Source organism: Hemitrygon akajei, chromosome 29, assembly GCF_048418815.1.
Source record: "Hemitrygon akajei chromosome 29, sHemAka1.3, whole genome shotgun sequence".
NCBI lineage: Eukaryota > Metazoa > Chordata > Chondrichthyes > Myliobatiformes > Dasyatidae > Hemitrygon > Hemitrygon akajei.
The window spans coordinates 43,967,636-43,987,232 of record NC_133152.1 but is presented as its reverse complement, the minus strand read 5'-3'; the positions used below and the strand labels follow the sequence as shown (position 1 = coordinate 43,987,232).

At 39.1% G+C, this 19,597-nt stretch overlaps 1 protein-coding gene across 3 annotated transcripts in view; it reads right to left on the bottom strand.

The window, feature by feature from the left end:
- The window catches only part of rerea (arginine-glutamic acid dipeptide (RE) repeats a), a 615,654-nt gene that overhangs the window by 164,542 nt on the left and 431,515 nt on the right, over positions 1-19,597 (bottom strand). For 2 of the 3 annotated variants that reach the window (XM_073032278.1, XM_073032279.1), the window contains exon 10: positions 2,173-2,271. The exons of the other annotated variant lie outside the window; for it this stretch is intronic. In XM_073032278.1, the coding sequence (XP_072888379.1) occupies positions 2,173-2,271 (99 nt within the window). The remainder of the gene's footprint in view (positions 1-2,172; positions 2,272-19,597) is intronic. 3 annotated transcript variants of the gene reach the window in all.

Below are 19,597 nucleotides of genomic sequence, written 5' to 3'. Positions count from 1 at the left end.
GAGGGATCTTTTTCTTTATCCTTACAATTCAAGACCTCAGCAAAGAGAGAAGGAGCAGGAGAAAGTGTGTGAGGCAATACTTAACAGAAATATAATAGTTATGTACAGGGTATTCTAAAAAGAATCTTTAATAAGTTTTAAAATAATAAAATAAATTCCTAGTCCTGCAAAGGGGTGTGTGTGTGTGTGTGTGTGTGTGTGTGTGTGTGTGTGTGTGTGTGTGTGTGTGTGTGTGTGTGTGTGTGTGTGTGTGTGTGTGTGTGTGTGTGTGTGTGTGTGTGTGTGTGTGTGTGTGTCCGTGTCCACGTGCAGGTGAAATATCAGTAAATTCCTGAGAATGCAGCAAAATGTTTTCTGTTGACCAGACCAACTGAAAATGTGAAGCATCCATTCAGGAACTGAGCAAAATCATCATTCAGGGCAATTTGTCCTGTGGCCGCTCATGAAAATTGCACGAACAGTGTTTATTTATTAAAATAGCTCTCAGCTGCGAGAAATTCTGACCTCTGGTAATTCCATTTTAAAATTTAAAATGTATTGCAACAGAAATTGCAATAATTTCAAGATAAATTCAAGTGCTAAATATGGAATAATTCCAAACAGTATTTAACAGTGACATTGCATGTTACAAAGTCCTCCTTTGAGTTAAGAAAAGCAGATTTTATACCATCTCTGGCAAGACTAGGAACAGCAGGTGTAGATCTGCCTTGTAAACAGGATGCAGCTGTCCAGAACACTTCAAGTAGCTACAATATAATAAGACCAGAGACACTTGCATCTACAAAACATTGCTGGTATTGTCACTCAATGGGGATAGAATCACCAGTATCATTTAGTGTATTGAAACTATGCTTTGATCATCAGCAAGGTTGAGAATCAACAGAAATTAATTAATGAAATCAGAAGGTTCAGTACAGCTAAATCTGCCAGAAACGCTTCATCAGAATTGTGACAGCAGAACAAAGAAACACACAGATACAAACTAACAAAAGGAAATTTATCACTGGTGATTAAAACTGGACTTCCTGGATAGACCAGTTGTCAAGGGACTAGATTATAAAAATGAATTTAATGCTGTTATAAATAACAGAATCTTTCTTGTATTATATGCAATATTTATTAAATACAGATAATTATCTCTATATTTGACTATTTGACCTGTATGGATCAATAAAGTGATGTTCATCACCAGGTTGAACAGCTGTCCACTTGCTAGCCATCCTGCTGTTCCCTCTCCCCACTGTAGGAGAGGAAACTGAATGAAGTTGGAAGCTTCTCCCATATTTTGTTTCCAAACAGTTTTAAAATGTTCTTAGTTCCTGCTTCCTTCCAGATGAGTAACATAGGTAATGATTCTCAGCTGTGACCTTTCTTAGAGTGCTGGAGGGTGGGGGTGGGGAGGGTCATAGAACATTGCTCACCCCAAGAAAGTGGACGGCCAAGAAACATCACTGAGCATTCCCAAGCCACTTACCCATGGAAGAGATCAGGTGTAACTGAAGGCTGGTCACTTTAGATCACCCTTCACTCCCTCCTAATATGCTGATGATACAGGGTTTGGCTACAAAGCTCAGTCAAGCGCTCAGCACCACAGCCAATGTTGCTTAACAAGCATAAACACAAGAGGATTCTGCAGATGCTAGAAATCCAGAGTAACATGCACAGACCACTGGAGGAACTCAATAGGTCAGGGAGCATGAATGGAGAGGAATAAAGACCTGACTATTTGGGCAGAGTCGCTTCTTGGCCTGAATTGTTGGCTGTTTAATCACCTTCATAGATGTGGCATGGCCTGTTGAGTTCCTCCAACACTTTGTGCGTAGTTCTCAACAAGCAGCAGCTTCTATGCAAGTGGCAGATCAATGCTGGGTCAGATGAACCAACTCATTCTGAGCAGAGCAGTAAGAAGCATCATACCAGCATATAATGTAAAAAAAATCCTAAAACCACATACCAGCCTGAATGTTTCAGTATTTAGTTTTACCATCAGTCAGTGGGAGAATGAATATCTCAAGTATTTATTTGCATTGTGTGGTTGTAATTTCTGCTGCACATGGAAAAGGATCCCATCTCCATAGCCTTAAAGCAATTAAAGTGACTCAAATCATATTCAGAAATACCAAAGCTTTCCTAGCTTATTTCACAAATTAAAAAAAAAAACAACTTCCTTACCATTTCATCTTCGGACCAACATTTTTCAATCAGTTTGGGGACAGGCTTCTTAACCAGTCTCTGCAAGGCCTTCCCTGCATCATAACTGCTCTCATGTAACTAAAAGGGATGGGGGGGGTGGAGGAAAGAGAAGCAGAAGGAAGAGCGTTATCAGAAGCAAGTGAATGGTAAATATTAGCTGGAACAAGTGAAGTAGTTGCCATCTCTACTTTTTATGCAAATAGGCTTCAATTAGTTATCACAGACATAGGAATTATGCAAAATATAATCAAGATTGATTTATTTTGACCAATACACAGAATTTAAAATATACATGCAAATCCACAATGATATAACATCCTACATTTTCTTTATTAATACCACAAATAAGTTAATAAAATACAAAATTATATTTTATTAACTTATTTGTAGTAATATTTTATTTCATGTGCTTTGTGTGATATGCGTTCTGTGAGAGCACCATGGTCAGGAAAAACATTGCTTCCCTTGGTTGTATGTGTACAGTCAGATGACAATAAACTTGAACTTATTAAAAAGGCATAAAAGACAAAATCTAACGTTTAACTGAGCAACAAATTATGCATCAAAATGAAATACAGAATAAATTAGAACACTATCAATACAACGACAGTACTGTAAAAATGTGTACTTGTTCCTAATAGTTATCAACAGAGGAATTCATTCAATATATACAACTGACACTATGTGAAAACTAATAGGAGAGGACAGAAGGCAATGGAAGAAAACGAATGGTGGAGGAGCAGCTGAGGGAGCCGATGGGCAGGCAAGGAGATAACGTAAGAGACGGAAAAGGGGAAACAGGGGATGGAAATGGTGAAGTTGTGGGGAGGGGCAATTACTAGAAGTTTGACAAATTAATGTTCACGGCATCAGAATGGAGGCTACCCAGACAAAACCAGAAGAAGCAGGATCACCCAGTGGCCACCAATTTTAATTAAGCAGCACAGTGTCCCAAGTAAATGAAGGGAATTCTGGCTATTTTCTTCATTAGTTTTTGTTCTTGATTAGAGTTGTCGCAAATAAGCAGCTGGGCCAATTAACCAATTCATTAGAATCCACTGAATTCTGTATTACAAAGTCCCTTGCCCGCTAGAAAACAAATCTCAGTTTTGCACGTGATTATATGTTTCTGTACTTTGATAATAAATTTCTTTTGAACTTAAAGTTTTCTTCTCTCATATCCTGCAAACAAGGATTTTAGTTTGTGCATCCGAGTAGATAATAAGATCATTAAAAATTACAAATGGATAAGATTAAAGATTAGTTTTATTTGTCGTATGTACATCAAAAAATACAGTGCAAGGTATTGTTTTGCTTCAATGACGATCACAGTCTGAGGATGTGCTGGGGCAGCCTGCTAGTGTTGCTACACATTTTGGCACCAAGAAAGCATGATCACAACTTACTAACTAACTTGTGTATCTTTGGTACATTGTAGGAAACCTACACGGAGAGAACTAACTAGCTCCTTACAGACAATGGCGGGAATTGAACCTGAGTCACTGGTGCTGCACGTGGAGGTAACCAATATCACTAAAAATATCACTATTTCTGTAATTCATTTTTATATCCTATTAGAAAATGATTATCAAAAACTTGACTAGACCAAATTTAATCCAGGTTTTATTTTTTTGCCAGTGCTATTTCAGTCCCAATAGACTAAATAACAGAGATGTGAATTTGAGCTCAAAGTTACTGTATTAGTACAAATAAATAAATCAGGTCTCATGATATGTGTTTGGACTTTAGAATCTTGACTTTAAATCTTGATGTATGTAACTTTTCGGTACCATTCATACCTGCAAAATGAAGGTCAGCAACTGCTCTTTATGGACCTTCAACTGCACCAGAAATCTTATGGGACCTATGCAAAAGTCAGCAGCCTCTCACGAGAAACAAAAACCTTTCTCCACATAGCACCTTTAGGTCTCAAGAACACAGGAGCCTTATTAAACAAAATACAGGCCAGCTGTTAGGGAAAAAGGCAAAAACATGATCAAAGAGGAAAACAAAAGACTCTGCAGATGCTGGAAATCCAGAGCAACACACTCAAAATGCTGGAAGAATTCAGCAGGTCAGGCACCATCAATGGAGGCCCAAAATGTCGACTCTTTATTTCTCTCCATAGATTCCTCCAGAGTTTCGCTAAGGTTTGTTAAGAAAGTATATGGTGTGTCGGCCTTCATTAGCTGGGGGATTGAGTTCAAGAGATGTGACGTAATGTTGCAGCTCTATAAAACCCTGCTTAGACCATAATTGGAATATAGTTGCCTCATTATAGAAAGGGTATGGAAGTTTTAGAGAGAATGCTGCCTGGATTAGAGAGAATGTCTCATGATAGGTTGCGCGAGCTAAGGTTTTTCTCTTTGGAGCAAAGGAGAATGAGAAGAGACTTGATAGAGGGGTACAAGATAATAAGAGGCATAGATCGAGTGGATAGCCAGAGACATTTTCCCAGTGCAGAAATGGTTAAGATGAGGGGGCTTAATTTTTAGATGTATAGGAGGGATGTCACAAGTAAGTTGCTTTGTTTTCCCCAAACAAAATGTGGTGAGTTTGTGGATTGCCCTGCCAGGAATGGTGGTAAAGTCAGATATATTAGGAGCATTTAAGAAATCCTTAGATACACACAGGTGATAGAAAATGGAAGGCTATTTAGGAGGGAAGGGCTAGACTGATCTTAGAGTAGGTTAAAAAGTCAACACAATATCGAGGGTAGAAGGGCCTGTACTGTACTATGCTTGTTTGTTCTATGTTCTATTTTAAAGGGAAAGGTGGAAATCCTTAGAGAGATCATTCCTGATGTGAAGTCCCTGATAATCAGCCACCAAGGTACTAAAGCTAGAGTAGTTCAAATCAATCTTCATTTGAACAGGAGGGATAAATTCATGAGGAATATGAAAACAAGATATTGCTTAAACCGAAATTGATACAGGCTGGCAACAGGGGGATTGGCAGCTGATCTGAAGAGGTTGGAGAAGGAAGAGTTTTGGGTAATGATTCAAGGTTAACTAGTCAAATCTAGAGGGAACAAATTTATGGATGAGGAATTCTGGAAGAGTTCAAACTGAGGCAAGAATGAAACTGGGCAATGCTAAGGGAATAGAAATAGCTGGCTTTTAGTTATAGTTTGGCTCTGCAAATCAAACCTCATCTCACAAATGAGTAGACACCAGAATAGCGAACTACACCTCTCAACATAATGCACATTACAATAGATGACAGTCAATCTATAAAGATTACAATTTAACATGAAGTTCACTAATGAACTTCAAGCGTGAAAGGAATGCAAACACTCAAGGAGTATAGGTCACTTAGCCTTGCTGATTGATAATAAGGAATGTTGCTGGAACGGTAATAGGTCATAGAACACTACAGTGCAGACACAGGCTATTTGGCCCATTTAGTCATTACAGAAATATTAATCAGCCTAGTCCCATCAAGCTGCAACTGTATCCCTCCCATCTATATAACTATACAAATTCCTCTTAAATGTTGGAAATCAAATATGAATCCATTACTTCTGTTGGCACTAATACCAGAAAATCTGCAGATGCTGGAAGTGCATAGCAACGCACACAGAATGCTGGAGGAACTCAGTAGGCCAGGAAAATCCTGATAAAGGTCTCCAGCCAAAAAGTCAATTGTTCACTCTTTTCCATAGACGCTGCCTGGCCTGCAGAGGTTTTCCAGCATTCTGAGCATGTTATGTCTCCTGGCAGCTCACCACCCTGTTAGTGAAGAAGTTCCTCAGGTTCCCTTTAAACAGTTTGCTTTTCATCCTTAACCCATGACCTCCAGTTCCAGTTTCATCCAACAACAGTGGTAAAAGCCTGATTGCATTTACCCTATCGATACCTCTCATAATTTTGTACACCCCTATCAAATAACCTCTCATTCTCCTACACTCTAGAGACTATATAATATGTGGACTAGTCTCTTAACATGGCAAAAATACAACGATTTAATAGCTGGATGCAACATATGCAAATCTTAATCAGCTATTTGGTTTAAAATGGTGAATGCAGGCATCAGGCAGAATCTGTATTGGACAGCTGTTCCTTTCTTCACATTTCCATTCCTTTCCACAATATTGCAATTATAACAATATTCTTATCCTATTTCCCCCCCCCCCCCCCACCACCACTACATACACATCACCTAGTGTCACTTTTTGTACATACAATCAATGTATGTATATAACAGTTACCTGTACATTGCGTTTTTTAGGATTGCTTTAATATTTATATTTATTCTGCTTTTTATGCTATATCAGATCTGGAGTAACAATCATTTCGTTCTCTTTTACATGTACTGCAGAATGACAATAAACTATTTTGAATCAGAATCAGGTTTAGTATCACCAGTATATGTCATGAAATTTGTTGTTTTGCAGCAGCAGTACACAGCAATACATAACAATAAAAAAACTATAAATTACAATAAAATATATTAAAATTTTTAAATTAAACAGTGCAAAAAGAGAGCATAGATAAAGAAAAAAAATGAAATACAGTCTGCAGAATTATGTAGTGAGACCTCACATATATTCGGGAATTCGAACTGTATATTAGCCTAATTAAACACATATAGGACAATATTGTGGGACACACACACAGACCCACACACAAAGTACAAATTACTCCTTTTGTCATTAAATAAAATATCTGTGGTTGAAAGCATAAATAACAAGGGTTGGCAGAGTTGTCAGAGTGACACAATTTCACTGCAAGGTCTCATTGCATTTGCACAAACTGCTCATATGATCTGCCATTTTCTGTCAGCACAAACTAAAGAATAAATTTTCCTTTCGGCATGGCTCAGCTGTCAAGTACCTTCGCGCTATAATGAACTCATGAATTACATCTCGCTGCACTGACAGTCCCCATCCAACACATCAAAATATTGTTCTTCAACTGTAATTTATAACTTCATTTGCATGCCCCCTTTTTCCACTGTGACCTTCCACAAGTGGCGCTGCATGTTGCAGTCATAACAAAGCCATCGATGCATCATCCGTGATTACAGCCATTATACTTTTAGCTCCATAGATCATTCTGTAGTTACGGCGCTCACCACCCGTGGCATGAAACTAAACCTGGGTAAGCATTTTCCTACTTCTCTTTCAAGAACTTTAAATACGATATTTATTATTGCTGCCATCAAGGAAGAGGTACAGGAGCCTGAAGACACACAATCAATGTCTTAAAAACAGCTTCTTCCCCTCTGCCATCAGGTTTCTGAATGAACAATGAACCCATATACACTACCACACATTTTTTTTACCCTTCTTGCACTACTTTGTTATTTTAATATTTTTATATATTTCTTATTGTAGTTTATGGGATTTTTTATTATGATATATTGTAATGTGCTGCTTCCACAAAAACAAATTTCATGACATATGGCAGTGATATTAAACCTGATTCTTATTCTGACCTTTCACAGTGCCTGCATATTATCAAAATGTGCATTTGCAGATGCAATAGAACAATGTTTCTTCCATTATGTTTGCTTTGTATTGCATTTTTACACACAATCTGATATAAAGATACATACTATTTTGCACTTCAAATTAGCCTGACTGATAAGAAGCAATTTATGCTGCCAGTACTTCAGGGAATCCTCATACCCACTTAATTGTATGTAAAAATGAGTCACTGCATTCAAGGAAGGATAGGAAAAAAAATGATTGAATACCACTAAAAAGGGTGATGTGTTGTATTTCCCTGATATAATTATCACCAAAAGATTAAGAAAGCTTTATTTCAGGTGAGACAACACACACAAAAAACTGGAGGAACTCAGCCGGTCAGCCAGCATCTATGGAGGGGAATAAATAGTCGACATTTTGAGATGAGATCCTTCATTAGGACAGGAAAGGAAGGTGGAAGAAACCAGAACAAGATGGTGTTGGGATGGGAAGTACAAGCTCATATAGGTGAAGCAAGGTGAGAGGAAAGGTGGGTGACTTAGGCGATGGGAATAAAGTGAAAGCAGGGAAGTGATAGGTACAAGAAGTAAATGGTTAGAGATGAAAGAATCTGATAGGAGAGGGAAGTGGACCATGGCAGAAAGGGAAGGAAGAGGAGAACCACAGGGATGTGGAGAGCAGGTGAGGAGAAGGGGAGCCAGAATGGGAAATGAAAAATGAAAGAAAGCAGGGGAGAGAGAATTTACCAGAAGTTGGAGAAATTGATGTTAATGCCGTCAGGTTAGAAGCAAACCAGATGGAATGAGGTGTTGCTCCTTCAATATGAGAGTGGCCTCACCGCAGAAGAGGTTATGGACTGACATGTCAGAAGTACTGTAGAATTCTACAGACTTAGTCCTACCTTTTCAGCTGTATTGTGAAATAGTATCCAGGAAGGCTGGGAGAAATTGAATGTCAACGTAACAAATTTAAGCAGGCCACCCTCTGCTCTCATATGAAGATCCTCAAGATTATCATGAAAATTACGGTGATCTTCTGGGAACAAATAAATCAGTCTTGAAACCACTGGATTTCCTAGTACGATGCTAACAGAACTGTAGGCAAGTGCAAGCAAAGGTTAATAGCGCAACTGTAATCCATTTTCAAACCTACTGTTAGCTTTTAAATATGTATATTCAATGTTTGCACCAGGGTGTGCACAAAACAGAAACAGCGGTCATGATGACCAAAATATGACTGGCCCACCATACAGCAAACTCCAACCAATGGTCTACAGAAAATGGAAAATGCTCCTATTGATGATTCAATAGAAATCACTGAAGACCGAGCAACTAGGAAGCCATCCAAAGTCTAAGTTCCTTCTACGGTGGAGGTAAAACCAATTGACATCAGAGGGACATTCTCAAATTTAAATGTAAGAGATTCTGAATATTCTGGAAATCCAGAGTAACACACACAAAATGCTGGAGGAACTTGAAATACAAAATGCTATTGGACCATTGGAAAATGACACTGAAGAGGTAATAATGGGGGACAAACAGCATATATGGAGAGGATTAATCAGTCAACATTTCAGACTGAGGCACGCAATGTCATTTGTTTATTCCTCTCCATAGATGCTGCCTGACCTGCTGAAATCCTCAAAAAGTTTCTGTTTGAATCACAATTCCAACCTGTTAACTGGACAACACCCCCTCAAACCAAGTGAAAGATTCAACAGCAGGGTTAGTTTGATCTAGAAATTTAATGGATTCACAAGCAAATGTTCAATCCTCCACATGGCAGCATTCATCTTAGTATGCTTGTTGTGAAGTATTGGTTTCCAACATGGCTATCAAGTCCACATGCCAAATCTGTCAACTGCCAGCTGGGCTCTCACACACAATCTATCATCGCTATACATTTATTAACAACACAAGTCTGATGCCTATACCTGCAAATTTGACCCCTTTATATCAATGATGGAATCTTGCAATCTTCCGAAAAATACAAATACTGACTCACAAATTCAAGCGAAGAGCAAAATACCACCAATCCAACAAAAATCTAAAGACCATTATGATTAACGGCTCATGTTATTCAGTGCCTTCTCTCAGCCTTGAAAACTAATGGTGTAACACTTAGAATAGCTGGACTATGTGAAATTTATTCCCCGTGGAGGATTCTGTTTTTTTTCTGGTGTGAATTAAACTATCGAGCTCTCGTAAAAAAAAACATTGGATAATTACCATCTCCTTAAGAGCCAACAGGGTAAATGCTGTCACCTTCAATAAAAATAGAAGATTGAAGAAACACCTGTTGTGTGACTGCAGTGCTCCTGATCAAACCTGGAAACCATACTTTGAGGATTAACTCCAACAAAAAGTGCAACAGTGTGAAGCTTTAACATAGACATCTGGCTTGGACAATAATACATACAGTAGCCACTTTATTAGATACCTCCTGTTTCAAATAAAGTGGCCTCTGAGAGTGTACATTCATGGTCTTCTGTTGCTGTAGCCCACCTACGCATTCAGAGACGTGCTTCTGCACACCACTGTTGTAATTGGTGGTTATTTGAGTTACTGTCAGCTTCCTGTCAGCTTGAACCAGTCAGGCCATTCTCCTCTGACCTCTCTCTCATTAACAAGGCATTTCGCCCACAGAACCGCCACTCACTGGATTTTTCTTTTGTATTTCACACCATTTTCTATAAACTCTACAGACTATCATGCGTGAAAATCCTAGGTGATTAGAAGTACCTGAGATACACAAAGCATTGCATCTGGCACCACAATCATTCCACAGTCAGTCATTTAGATCACATTTCTTCCCCAGTCTGGTGTGTGGCCCAAACAACTGAACCTCTTGACCATGTTTGCATGCTTTTGTAAAGTAAACTGCTGTACATGATTGGCAAATTAGATTTTGCATAAACAAGCAAGTGCACAGGTATACCTAATAAAGTTGGTCACTAAGTGTACATAAAATGTAATGCTTTAAATAATTTTAGGCTATTAAAAATACTTTGAATCTTCTTAACTCAAGAAAGAATCTAGTCCGTGTAAACAAATCATAAACAAGAGAAAGTCTGCAAATGCTGGAAATCCGAGCAACACACACAAAATGCTGGAGGAGCTCAGCAGGTCCGGGAAGCATCTATGAAAAGAACAGTCGATGTTTCGGGCCAAAACCCTTCGGCAGTTTCCTTAGTTTTTTAAGGGTTTCGGCCCAAAATGTCAACTATACTTTTTTCCATAGATGCTGCCTGGCCTGCTGAGTTCCTCCAGCATTTTGTGTGTGTTATTCCATGTAAATATGTCTGCAAACCAGCAAAGCTGTAACTTATTGCTTTCATATATATTCGGATGGGAACAGTGAGATTGCTACACGTGACTCCAGTGTTTATTAGAGAAGGAAACGGTGAATATGGAGGATCAACTCTAAAACCAAAGTTTTAACCTTCGTGTAGGAACTTGAAGTGGCTGCTTAGGCAGATGCTATTTCATGAAAAGCAAACATGTTACGTGATGTGTCAAAAAGAAACAACATAGATAAGAAATGTCAGGTTTAAGGTTCAAGAGGACTACTCAGAAAAATGATAATTAAGAGAGATATACTGCACAAAAACAGGCTCTTTGGCCTGTCAAGCCCCATTTAACAAATATGACTCCTGTGAAGCTGTATGCTCGTGATGCTGCTGCAAGTATGATTTTCACCATATGTGTGTAAACATGTACTTGTGCAGATGATAATAAATTCGACTTTGACTTTGAGATGAACAGTCTAGCTCTGCAGCCTCTTTCTTTTATCGTTCCAGGGATTATATCTGTGATAATGAAAGAGAAGTGAGATTTGGAAGGAAATCAGCAAGTGGAGGTGTCCTCTTACTTCACTAATCCCATTTTATTCTTTCCACCAATGCTTGTGGGGTGAAAGCAGAGGACAGAGAAGAAACCCATGTGATCACAGGGAGAATATGCAAACTCCACATAAACCACACTGCAGGTTACAATTAAACTGAATCCCTGGAGCTGAGATATATTTATGAAAAAATTGATTCAATTTAGAATTTATGAAAAGTTATATATAATAATTGTCAGAAATAATTTGGAAGATGTATAGCTCGGGTGGTTGATGGTTGGGTTGAGTTGTTCTCTGATCTTGGCAATTTACTTGTCAATCAACAGTGCACTGATGACGTCTTCTCACATGGTGATGAAACATTTGCAAATAAATTGCCAAGACTATAGAACAACTCAACCTAACCATAATAAATGTCAACTACATAAATTGTTGGAAGAACTTCTATTGGCAGTATTTACACACAAATGAAACAGGAGCATTCTTTTGTCCAGCTTTATATCCCCATTATACCCGATCTTAGCAGCATACATCTTCTCTACTGACAGTCCTAAGCCCGGCTAAGAAAGGTGAGGAGAGTTGGGCATGGGGCTAGCAACCCCATCTTGTAAAAACCTAAAAACTATAGAAACATCAACAGAAGCTCCAAAGACTTCCCCACTAGCAGAGGAAGGATCTTCAGATGGACTATACCTGGGGAACAACTTGAAAGACAGGTGCAGAACAGATAACTACAGTGAGCTGCTGTCAGTGGCCTATGCCCCCAATATGAATGATGAGCTTAAGTACCAGCATATGGGCAAGGACGAGAAGAAGGTGTTGTTTGAAAAGTCCTTTTTGGGATCTGCCTCTGGTCCAAAATTATCCAGGAATTTGTTATCCCATATATCACACCTAACTTTTGTCAGATATAGTAGTGCTGTTGAAGTTGGCAGCAACATGTTGGACTTGGGAGGGAGAAAGTGTAAACATGATAGAATTTCAAGTGTCTGTGGCTGATTACCATAAACATGTAATAAATCTGTGGGCAATCGTCAGTAAAGTGAGAGAATGAATCATCAGCCAAAATAGCAACCTTCTTCAAGAAAGCAGGGAGAGAGAAACCAGAGAAATACTGGCTAGTTGGCCTAATCATAAGAACAAGAGATTCTGCAGATGCTGCTAATCCAGAGCAAGGCATCATCTATGGAAGAGAATAAACTGTTGGCGTTTCGGGCCAAGACCCTTCATCAGGACTCTTCATCATGAGTCCTAATGAAGGGTCTCAACCCAAAATGTCAACTGTTTATTCCCCTCCATAGATGCTGCCTGATCTGCTGAGTTCCTCTAGCAATGTGTGCAGTAGCTAGCTGGGGCATCCATTATTATGAACTGCAGGCCATGTAGAAAAACACAAAACGATGTTTACTTCACTAAATACTATCGTGAAAGGGAAACCATATTTGAGAGTTACTTAAGCTCTTTAAGATTGTAACTGGGAAGATGGATAAAGAGAAATCTATATATGTAAAGTATTTGGAATTTCAATGTAAACTGTCATAGCCACAAGAGCTCATGAAGAAATGGATCATATGCCTTGAAAGATGATCGGTTAATAAACAGAAAGCTAGGATAAATGGGAATATTCTGGTTAGCAAGTTGTAACTAGTGGCATATCATTGGATCCTGGCTAAGGTCTCAAATATTGACAATCTACATTAATGACTTAGATGAAAGGACTGAGTGTACTGCAGCCGGATTTACTGACAACACAAAAATGGATTGAAAAGCATATTATGAGCTGGATACAAAGAGTGTCCTTATGGGAAACAGAAAGATTAAGCAAGTGTGCAGAAATCTGCCAGATGGAGTATAATATGGGGCAAAGTGAGGTCATTTGATTAGAAGAATGGAAAGGAAAATACTGTTTAAATGAAGACAAGAAAATGCTGTCTTTTCCAAACCTTTGGCTGCCCTTATAATTGCAACACAACATCAGTGTAAATGTACTGCATCTAAACAGGGAGGCAACAGAACCTTGGCTTTTGATTGGAAGGAGGATGGATTACTGAAGGAACAATCCCTTGGATGAGCTCAGCAGGTTGTGCAGTATCGGTTGGGTGGAGAGAGGAACTGTCAACATTTTGGGTCAAAATCCTGCATCTGTCTTCTTGGCTTCAACCCACGACTGTACAGCACAGTAGAGTAGCAGCTAGTGCAACATCTTACAGTGCCAGTGATCAGAATTGAAGGAGATTGTACATTCTCCCCACGACCCAGTGAGTCTCCTCCATATTCCAAAAGATTAATGGGTTAGGTTTAGTAAAGTTGTGTGCATACTTTGCTGGTGCTAGAAGTATAGCAACTCTTGCAGGCTGTTCCCTGCATACCCTTTTACTGAGATGGTTGTTGATGAAAACACATTTCACTGTATGGCATTCTTTGACGTAGTATAGCAAAAGGGAGGTTAACAGAGGTTGAGCAGCAAAGCTAGCTGTGGCTGGAGACATGTCCAAGGCTAAGGAGGATGATTATTGGTTTTGCTAAGTTCAACATCACAGGCCCAAGAAATCCAAAGCTGGAGTTCCTCAGCGTCACATCTTCTGCAACCAGTTTCAGCTGTTTTGTCAATAAAATTTCATTCAGTTTAGGGTTAAGACTTCGGCTTCAATTTCAGAGTATTTAAATCCAATTATCTCTGTTAATGAAGTAGTTCATGCCAAGGCAGTACCTGACTTTATTGATTTCTTAGGCACACAAATAGTGTAATGATTTTGCCAATCAAATGCCAACTGATTACCAACAACAGAATGCTCAGCCAGTGTCACCAACTTTCAACAGAGTTACCATTTCTTCAGGTCTACCAATAGAGAGCAGTGTGGTAAAACATTCCAATCTACACCACAGTTAAAGCAAAGAGGAGAGGATGCCAATGAGTGGCTGAACTCCTGACTCTTCATCAGTAAGAAGACTCATGTTAAGATGCCAAAGCTTATTATCCATATCCCAATGCTAATGAAAGGTTCACAATATTTTATTCATTTAATATACCAATGCAGCAGGGGTTCCCAGCCTCGGGTCTATGGTCCCTTCAGTAAATGATAGGGGCCCATGGCATAAAAAAGGTTGTGAACCCCTAATTTAGAGGATTGGTTCCTCATATTGCAGATGTTAACTTTACTAGAGTGATAGTGTCTAAAAACCTTTATGATCAATACAAATGATTGACTTAGGGTCAACATGCAGACAGCCAAATGGGTAAAGGGTGCACTATAGGTAACTTCCCATTTTATAAACTACCACAGAATGTAGAGCATCTTATTAAAAGATTAACAAAGGAAGGCAACATGGGGACCTCTGTCTTGCTTTGGAGATTTTCCTGATTAAGTTATCAAAGTTCTGTTAGAATAGAGATGATACTGGAGAATTTAAAGTGAAGGTTGATGGGTTCTTGATCAGTAAGGGCATCAAAAGTTACAGGGAGAAGGCAGGAGGATGGAATTGAGAGGGATAATAAATTACACACAATTAAGTACCGGAGCTGACTCAGTAGGCCAAATGACCTAATTCTGCTCCTATGTCTTAGCAATTTTTACTTTGGTCCAGAAGGGAATTTTATTTGATAGTTGATTTATTCCCAATCAATTCTACTCTGCTATAGTTTTATTGTTAAAATACTAGAATAAAAATCTTCAGTTGAATTAACTTGGTGAGAAATTTGAGGCAATCAGTGGTCTCAGTCTACCCCTGAGAGTGCCAGCCATTGCTGGAAAAGTGCCTGGATGTTATGGTCTCTCTCATCATTCCCGGCTGGATGTATTAGAATCTCTGTTTGGCTGTGCAGCTCTCGTCAGCCTAGACTTCTCTATGGTAACAAGCTTAATAGTGGCTACAAGCCTATCCCACTGCAGCCCACAACCATTTCCTCAAGCTGAGCAGCTTTGAAATCACTATTTCCTTGCTGCAGAATCCCCGCACAGTGGCGTGCAGTTGGGGTGGACTTATACGTTATAGTACAGGGAGCCACTACCTGTGAGTGTTGAAGCTGCAGGCCACAGGTTCTTTAACAAATCAGTACTATAATGAATCATTGATCTGGAGGATGGTGTTAAACTGGGTGGCAGAATAATAGATCGCAATTCTAAAACCACCTGAGATACATCTTGCCTTATCAACAGGTTTGTGAGAATATTAATCGCAAAGAGAAAGAGCATTTGAAAGATGTTGCATTAAAAATTGTTTCTCATCAAACCATTCCAATGATGTAATGATGGATCAGAAATCCTCTAACTGCAACATAGAACTATCATCATATATTACAAATAACAAAGTTTGTATTGGTAATTGGTTACTTGCTTATGGTCAAACACAATGAAGTTAGGAACTCTTTACTCAACAACATGATGGGGTCATATATATACTCAGCAGCCACTTTATTAGGTACAGGAGGTATCTAGTAAAGTGATTGCTGAGTGTACTTCTGTATATTTCTGGTCTTTTGCTGCTGTAGCCTGTCCACTTCAAGGTTCGACATGTTGTTTGTTCAACGAGGCTCTTCTGCACACCACTGTTGTAACATGTAGTTATTTGAGTTACTGTCACTTGAACCAGTCTGGCCATTCTCTACTGAACCCTGTGGGACCTTGCAGTAGGGGGGATGGGGAAGGCTGAAAGAGGAACCGAACTGCTGGTGATAATTGGGTGAATTTGGCCCCTTGGTGGGGTGAGGGCTTTCAACCTCAGAACTGCAGCTCACTGGATGTTTTTTTTTCTGTTTTTCACACCATTCTGTGTAAACTCTAGACACTGTTGTGCATGAAAATCCCAGGAGATCAGCATTTTCTGAGATACTCAAACCACCCCATCTGGCACCAACAATCATTCCACAGTCAGTCATTTAGACCACGTCTCTTCCCTGATTCTGAAGCCTGGCCTGAACAACACTCAAATCTCTTGACCATATCTGCATACTTTTATGCATTAAGTTGCTGCCACATAACTGGCTGATAGTTATTTTCATTAACAATCAGGAATACAGGTGTATCTAATAAAGTGGCCACTGAGTATATTTCACAATCAGCAAGGGGGAGAATCACTAACCCTCTGTCAAGGGCATTTAGGAATGACCAATAAGTGCTGGCATTACTCACATCTCTAAAATTACTATGGCAATGAATTCCACAAATTCAACATCCTCTGGCTAAAGAAATTCCTCCTCATCTCTGTTCTAGAGGAACATCCTTGTTTTCTGAGGCCATTGCCATAGATGACTGTGGAGGGTATATTTAAAGTGGAGGTTGATAGGTAAGTGATTCTAGATTAGTAAGTGCATTGTTATGAGCGAAGGCAGGAGAAAGGGGTTGATAAGGAAAAATAATTAAGACCATAAGATATAGGAGCAGAATTAGGCCACTTGGCCCATCGAGTCTGCTCCACCATGTCATCATGGCTGATCCATTTTCCCTCTCAGCCTCTATCTTCTCCCCGTGTCGCTTCATGGCCTGACTAATCAAACATTTATCAATCTCTGCCTTAAATATACCCAATGACTTGGCATCCACAGCCACCAGTGGCAACAAATTCCATGGATTCACCACTCTCTGGCCAAAGAAATTCCTCTTTATCTCCGTTCTAAAAGGACATGCCTTTTTTTTTGAGGCTGTGTTCTCAGGTCTTAGACTCCCCCACTATAGGAAACATCCTCTCCACATCCACTATATCACAGCCTTTCGACATTCGATAAGTTTCAATGAGATTACTCCTCAGTCTTCTGAATTCTAGTGAGTAACAGTCCCAGAGTCATCAAACACTCCTCATATGACAAACCTTTCAATCCTCGAATCATTTTCCTTAACCTCAGTTGAAACTGTCTCCAATGTCAACACATCCTTTCTTAGATAAAGGGACCAAAACTGTTCACAATATTCCACGTGAGGCTTCACCAGTGCTTTATAAAGCCTCAACATTACATCCTTTTACATTCTAGTCCTTTCAAAAGGAATGCTAATATCACATTTGTCTACCTCACCACCAACTTAACTTGCAAATTAACCTTTAGGGAATCCTGCATGAGGACTCTCAAAGTCCCTTTGCACCTCAGGTTTTTAAATTTTCTCTCCATTCAGAAAATCAGCCATGATCAAATGACAGAGAAGACTCAATGGCCCAAATGGCCTAATTTGCTCCTATGTCTTATGAAAGTTCTGACAGTACCCTGGATGTCTGGTACAAATTCTGCCATAAGGAGAGGGACGGTGAATCATGTTAATGCCGAATCTCTGCTGCCATGTAGAGGAAACATGCAGTAAATTGAAAACTGTTCATAGTTGTCTTTCTGATTGTGGAAAGGTGCATGGGATTTGCAAAAGTACATCTTTTCTCCCAAATGATGAGAGAATCTGCCTATTTTTCATTTTTTTTATGAGAGCAAGTGCACGTTTTCATTATGGGAATGCAAATGATGCTCGACAACTGTTCCGAGCCTTCCCAGTGGTGAGACTGTTCACTGCCCAAAACTGGAGAGTGTTGCCCGGAGACACAATTAGTGATGATGAAAACTAAATTTGAATTGAATTACAGGATACTCTGACAATAAGTACAGCATCATTAATGTACAGAAAACATTGACAGCCTGTGCAGCTTAATTTTATTAACAATTAAAATACTATCAGGGAGGAGGTACAGAATCCTGAAGAACCACACTCAATGATTCAGAACCGTTTCTTCCTCTCTGCCATCAGAGTTCTAAACAGTCTATGAACACTTCTTTAGTTTTGCACTATTTATTTATTTGGTAATTTATAACAAATGTTTATGCTTTTCAACTGTACTGATGCGCAAAACATTACACTTCACCTTATAAAGGAGGGTGATAATAAACCTAAAATTCTGGTTCATACTAAGTTATTTTAAATTCCTTCTCTGACTCCATTCCCGCAAACAAAAAATTATGCTGTTCTCATTGGCTTGATGTTTATTTGCCCAACAAAAAGCAGAAACTCGTTTATAATGTTTTAAAATTAATTACCTTTAAAATTAAAGAACATAACAGCACAGTAGAGGCTCTTTGGCAAGAGATGTTGTGCTGACCTTCCTACAAAAGGTAGTGGATTCGGCCAAGTCCATTATGAGTAAAACCCTCCCAATCATTGAGCCTCCCAACCTATATGAAACGCTGCCGCAGAAAATCAGAATCCATCATCAAAGATCTTCACCACCCAGGCCATACTCTTCCCTGGCTGCTGCCATCAGGTAGAGGGTATAGGTGCCTCAGGACTCACACCACCAGGCTCAAGAACAGTTACTACCCCTGAACCATCAAGCTCTTGAACAAAAGAGGATAACTCATTTAAGGAGTCTTTTATCTTGTTATTTTATGCTCATTATTTATTGCTTTTTACTTATGTCTGAACTTGCACAGTTTGTTGTCCATTGATCCTGTATACAGTTACTGTTCCATAGATTTGCTAAGGATACCCACAGAAAAAGAATCTCAGGGTTGTATGCAGTGACATGTATGTACTCTGATAATAAATTTTACTCTGAACTTTAACCTACTCTAAGAACAATCTAACCCTTCCCTCCCACAGAACCCTCCATTTTAATTGAGACTGTATTTGTCTGCTTGAGGTTCTCTGTAGCTGGACTGGGCCTCCATTTTTCGATCATCAATTTGCCAAGCTAAGAGTTTCTTAAATGTCCCTAATGTACTTGTCCTTACCACCACCCCTGGAAGAGCATTTAAAGCACTCATCGCTCTTACCCTGCCTCTGACATCCCCCTGTACTTTCCCCCAATCACCATAAATTTATGCAGAATTGACACATTTTCACAATATGGTTTGTAAATACTGCTAACTGCTGTGTTTATGTTGCACACACGTATTTTACTTTCATGGTTTCCCCTCCCAAAAGATCGTAAGTATAAATTTAAATGTTACACTGGAAAGGAGTGCAATTATTTGCATTTTATATCTTTCAAAGCATGGTGCAGCATACATAATATAGTTGGGACAATGATGCAAAATGCACAAGTTAATTCACTAAGTCAAGTTTATAAAGGCTGGAACACTTAAGGAAACTTCTTCAATCAGAGGGTGGTGAGAGCATGGAGCTACCAGATGAGGGTTCCATTTCAACATTTAAGAGA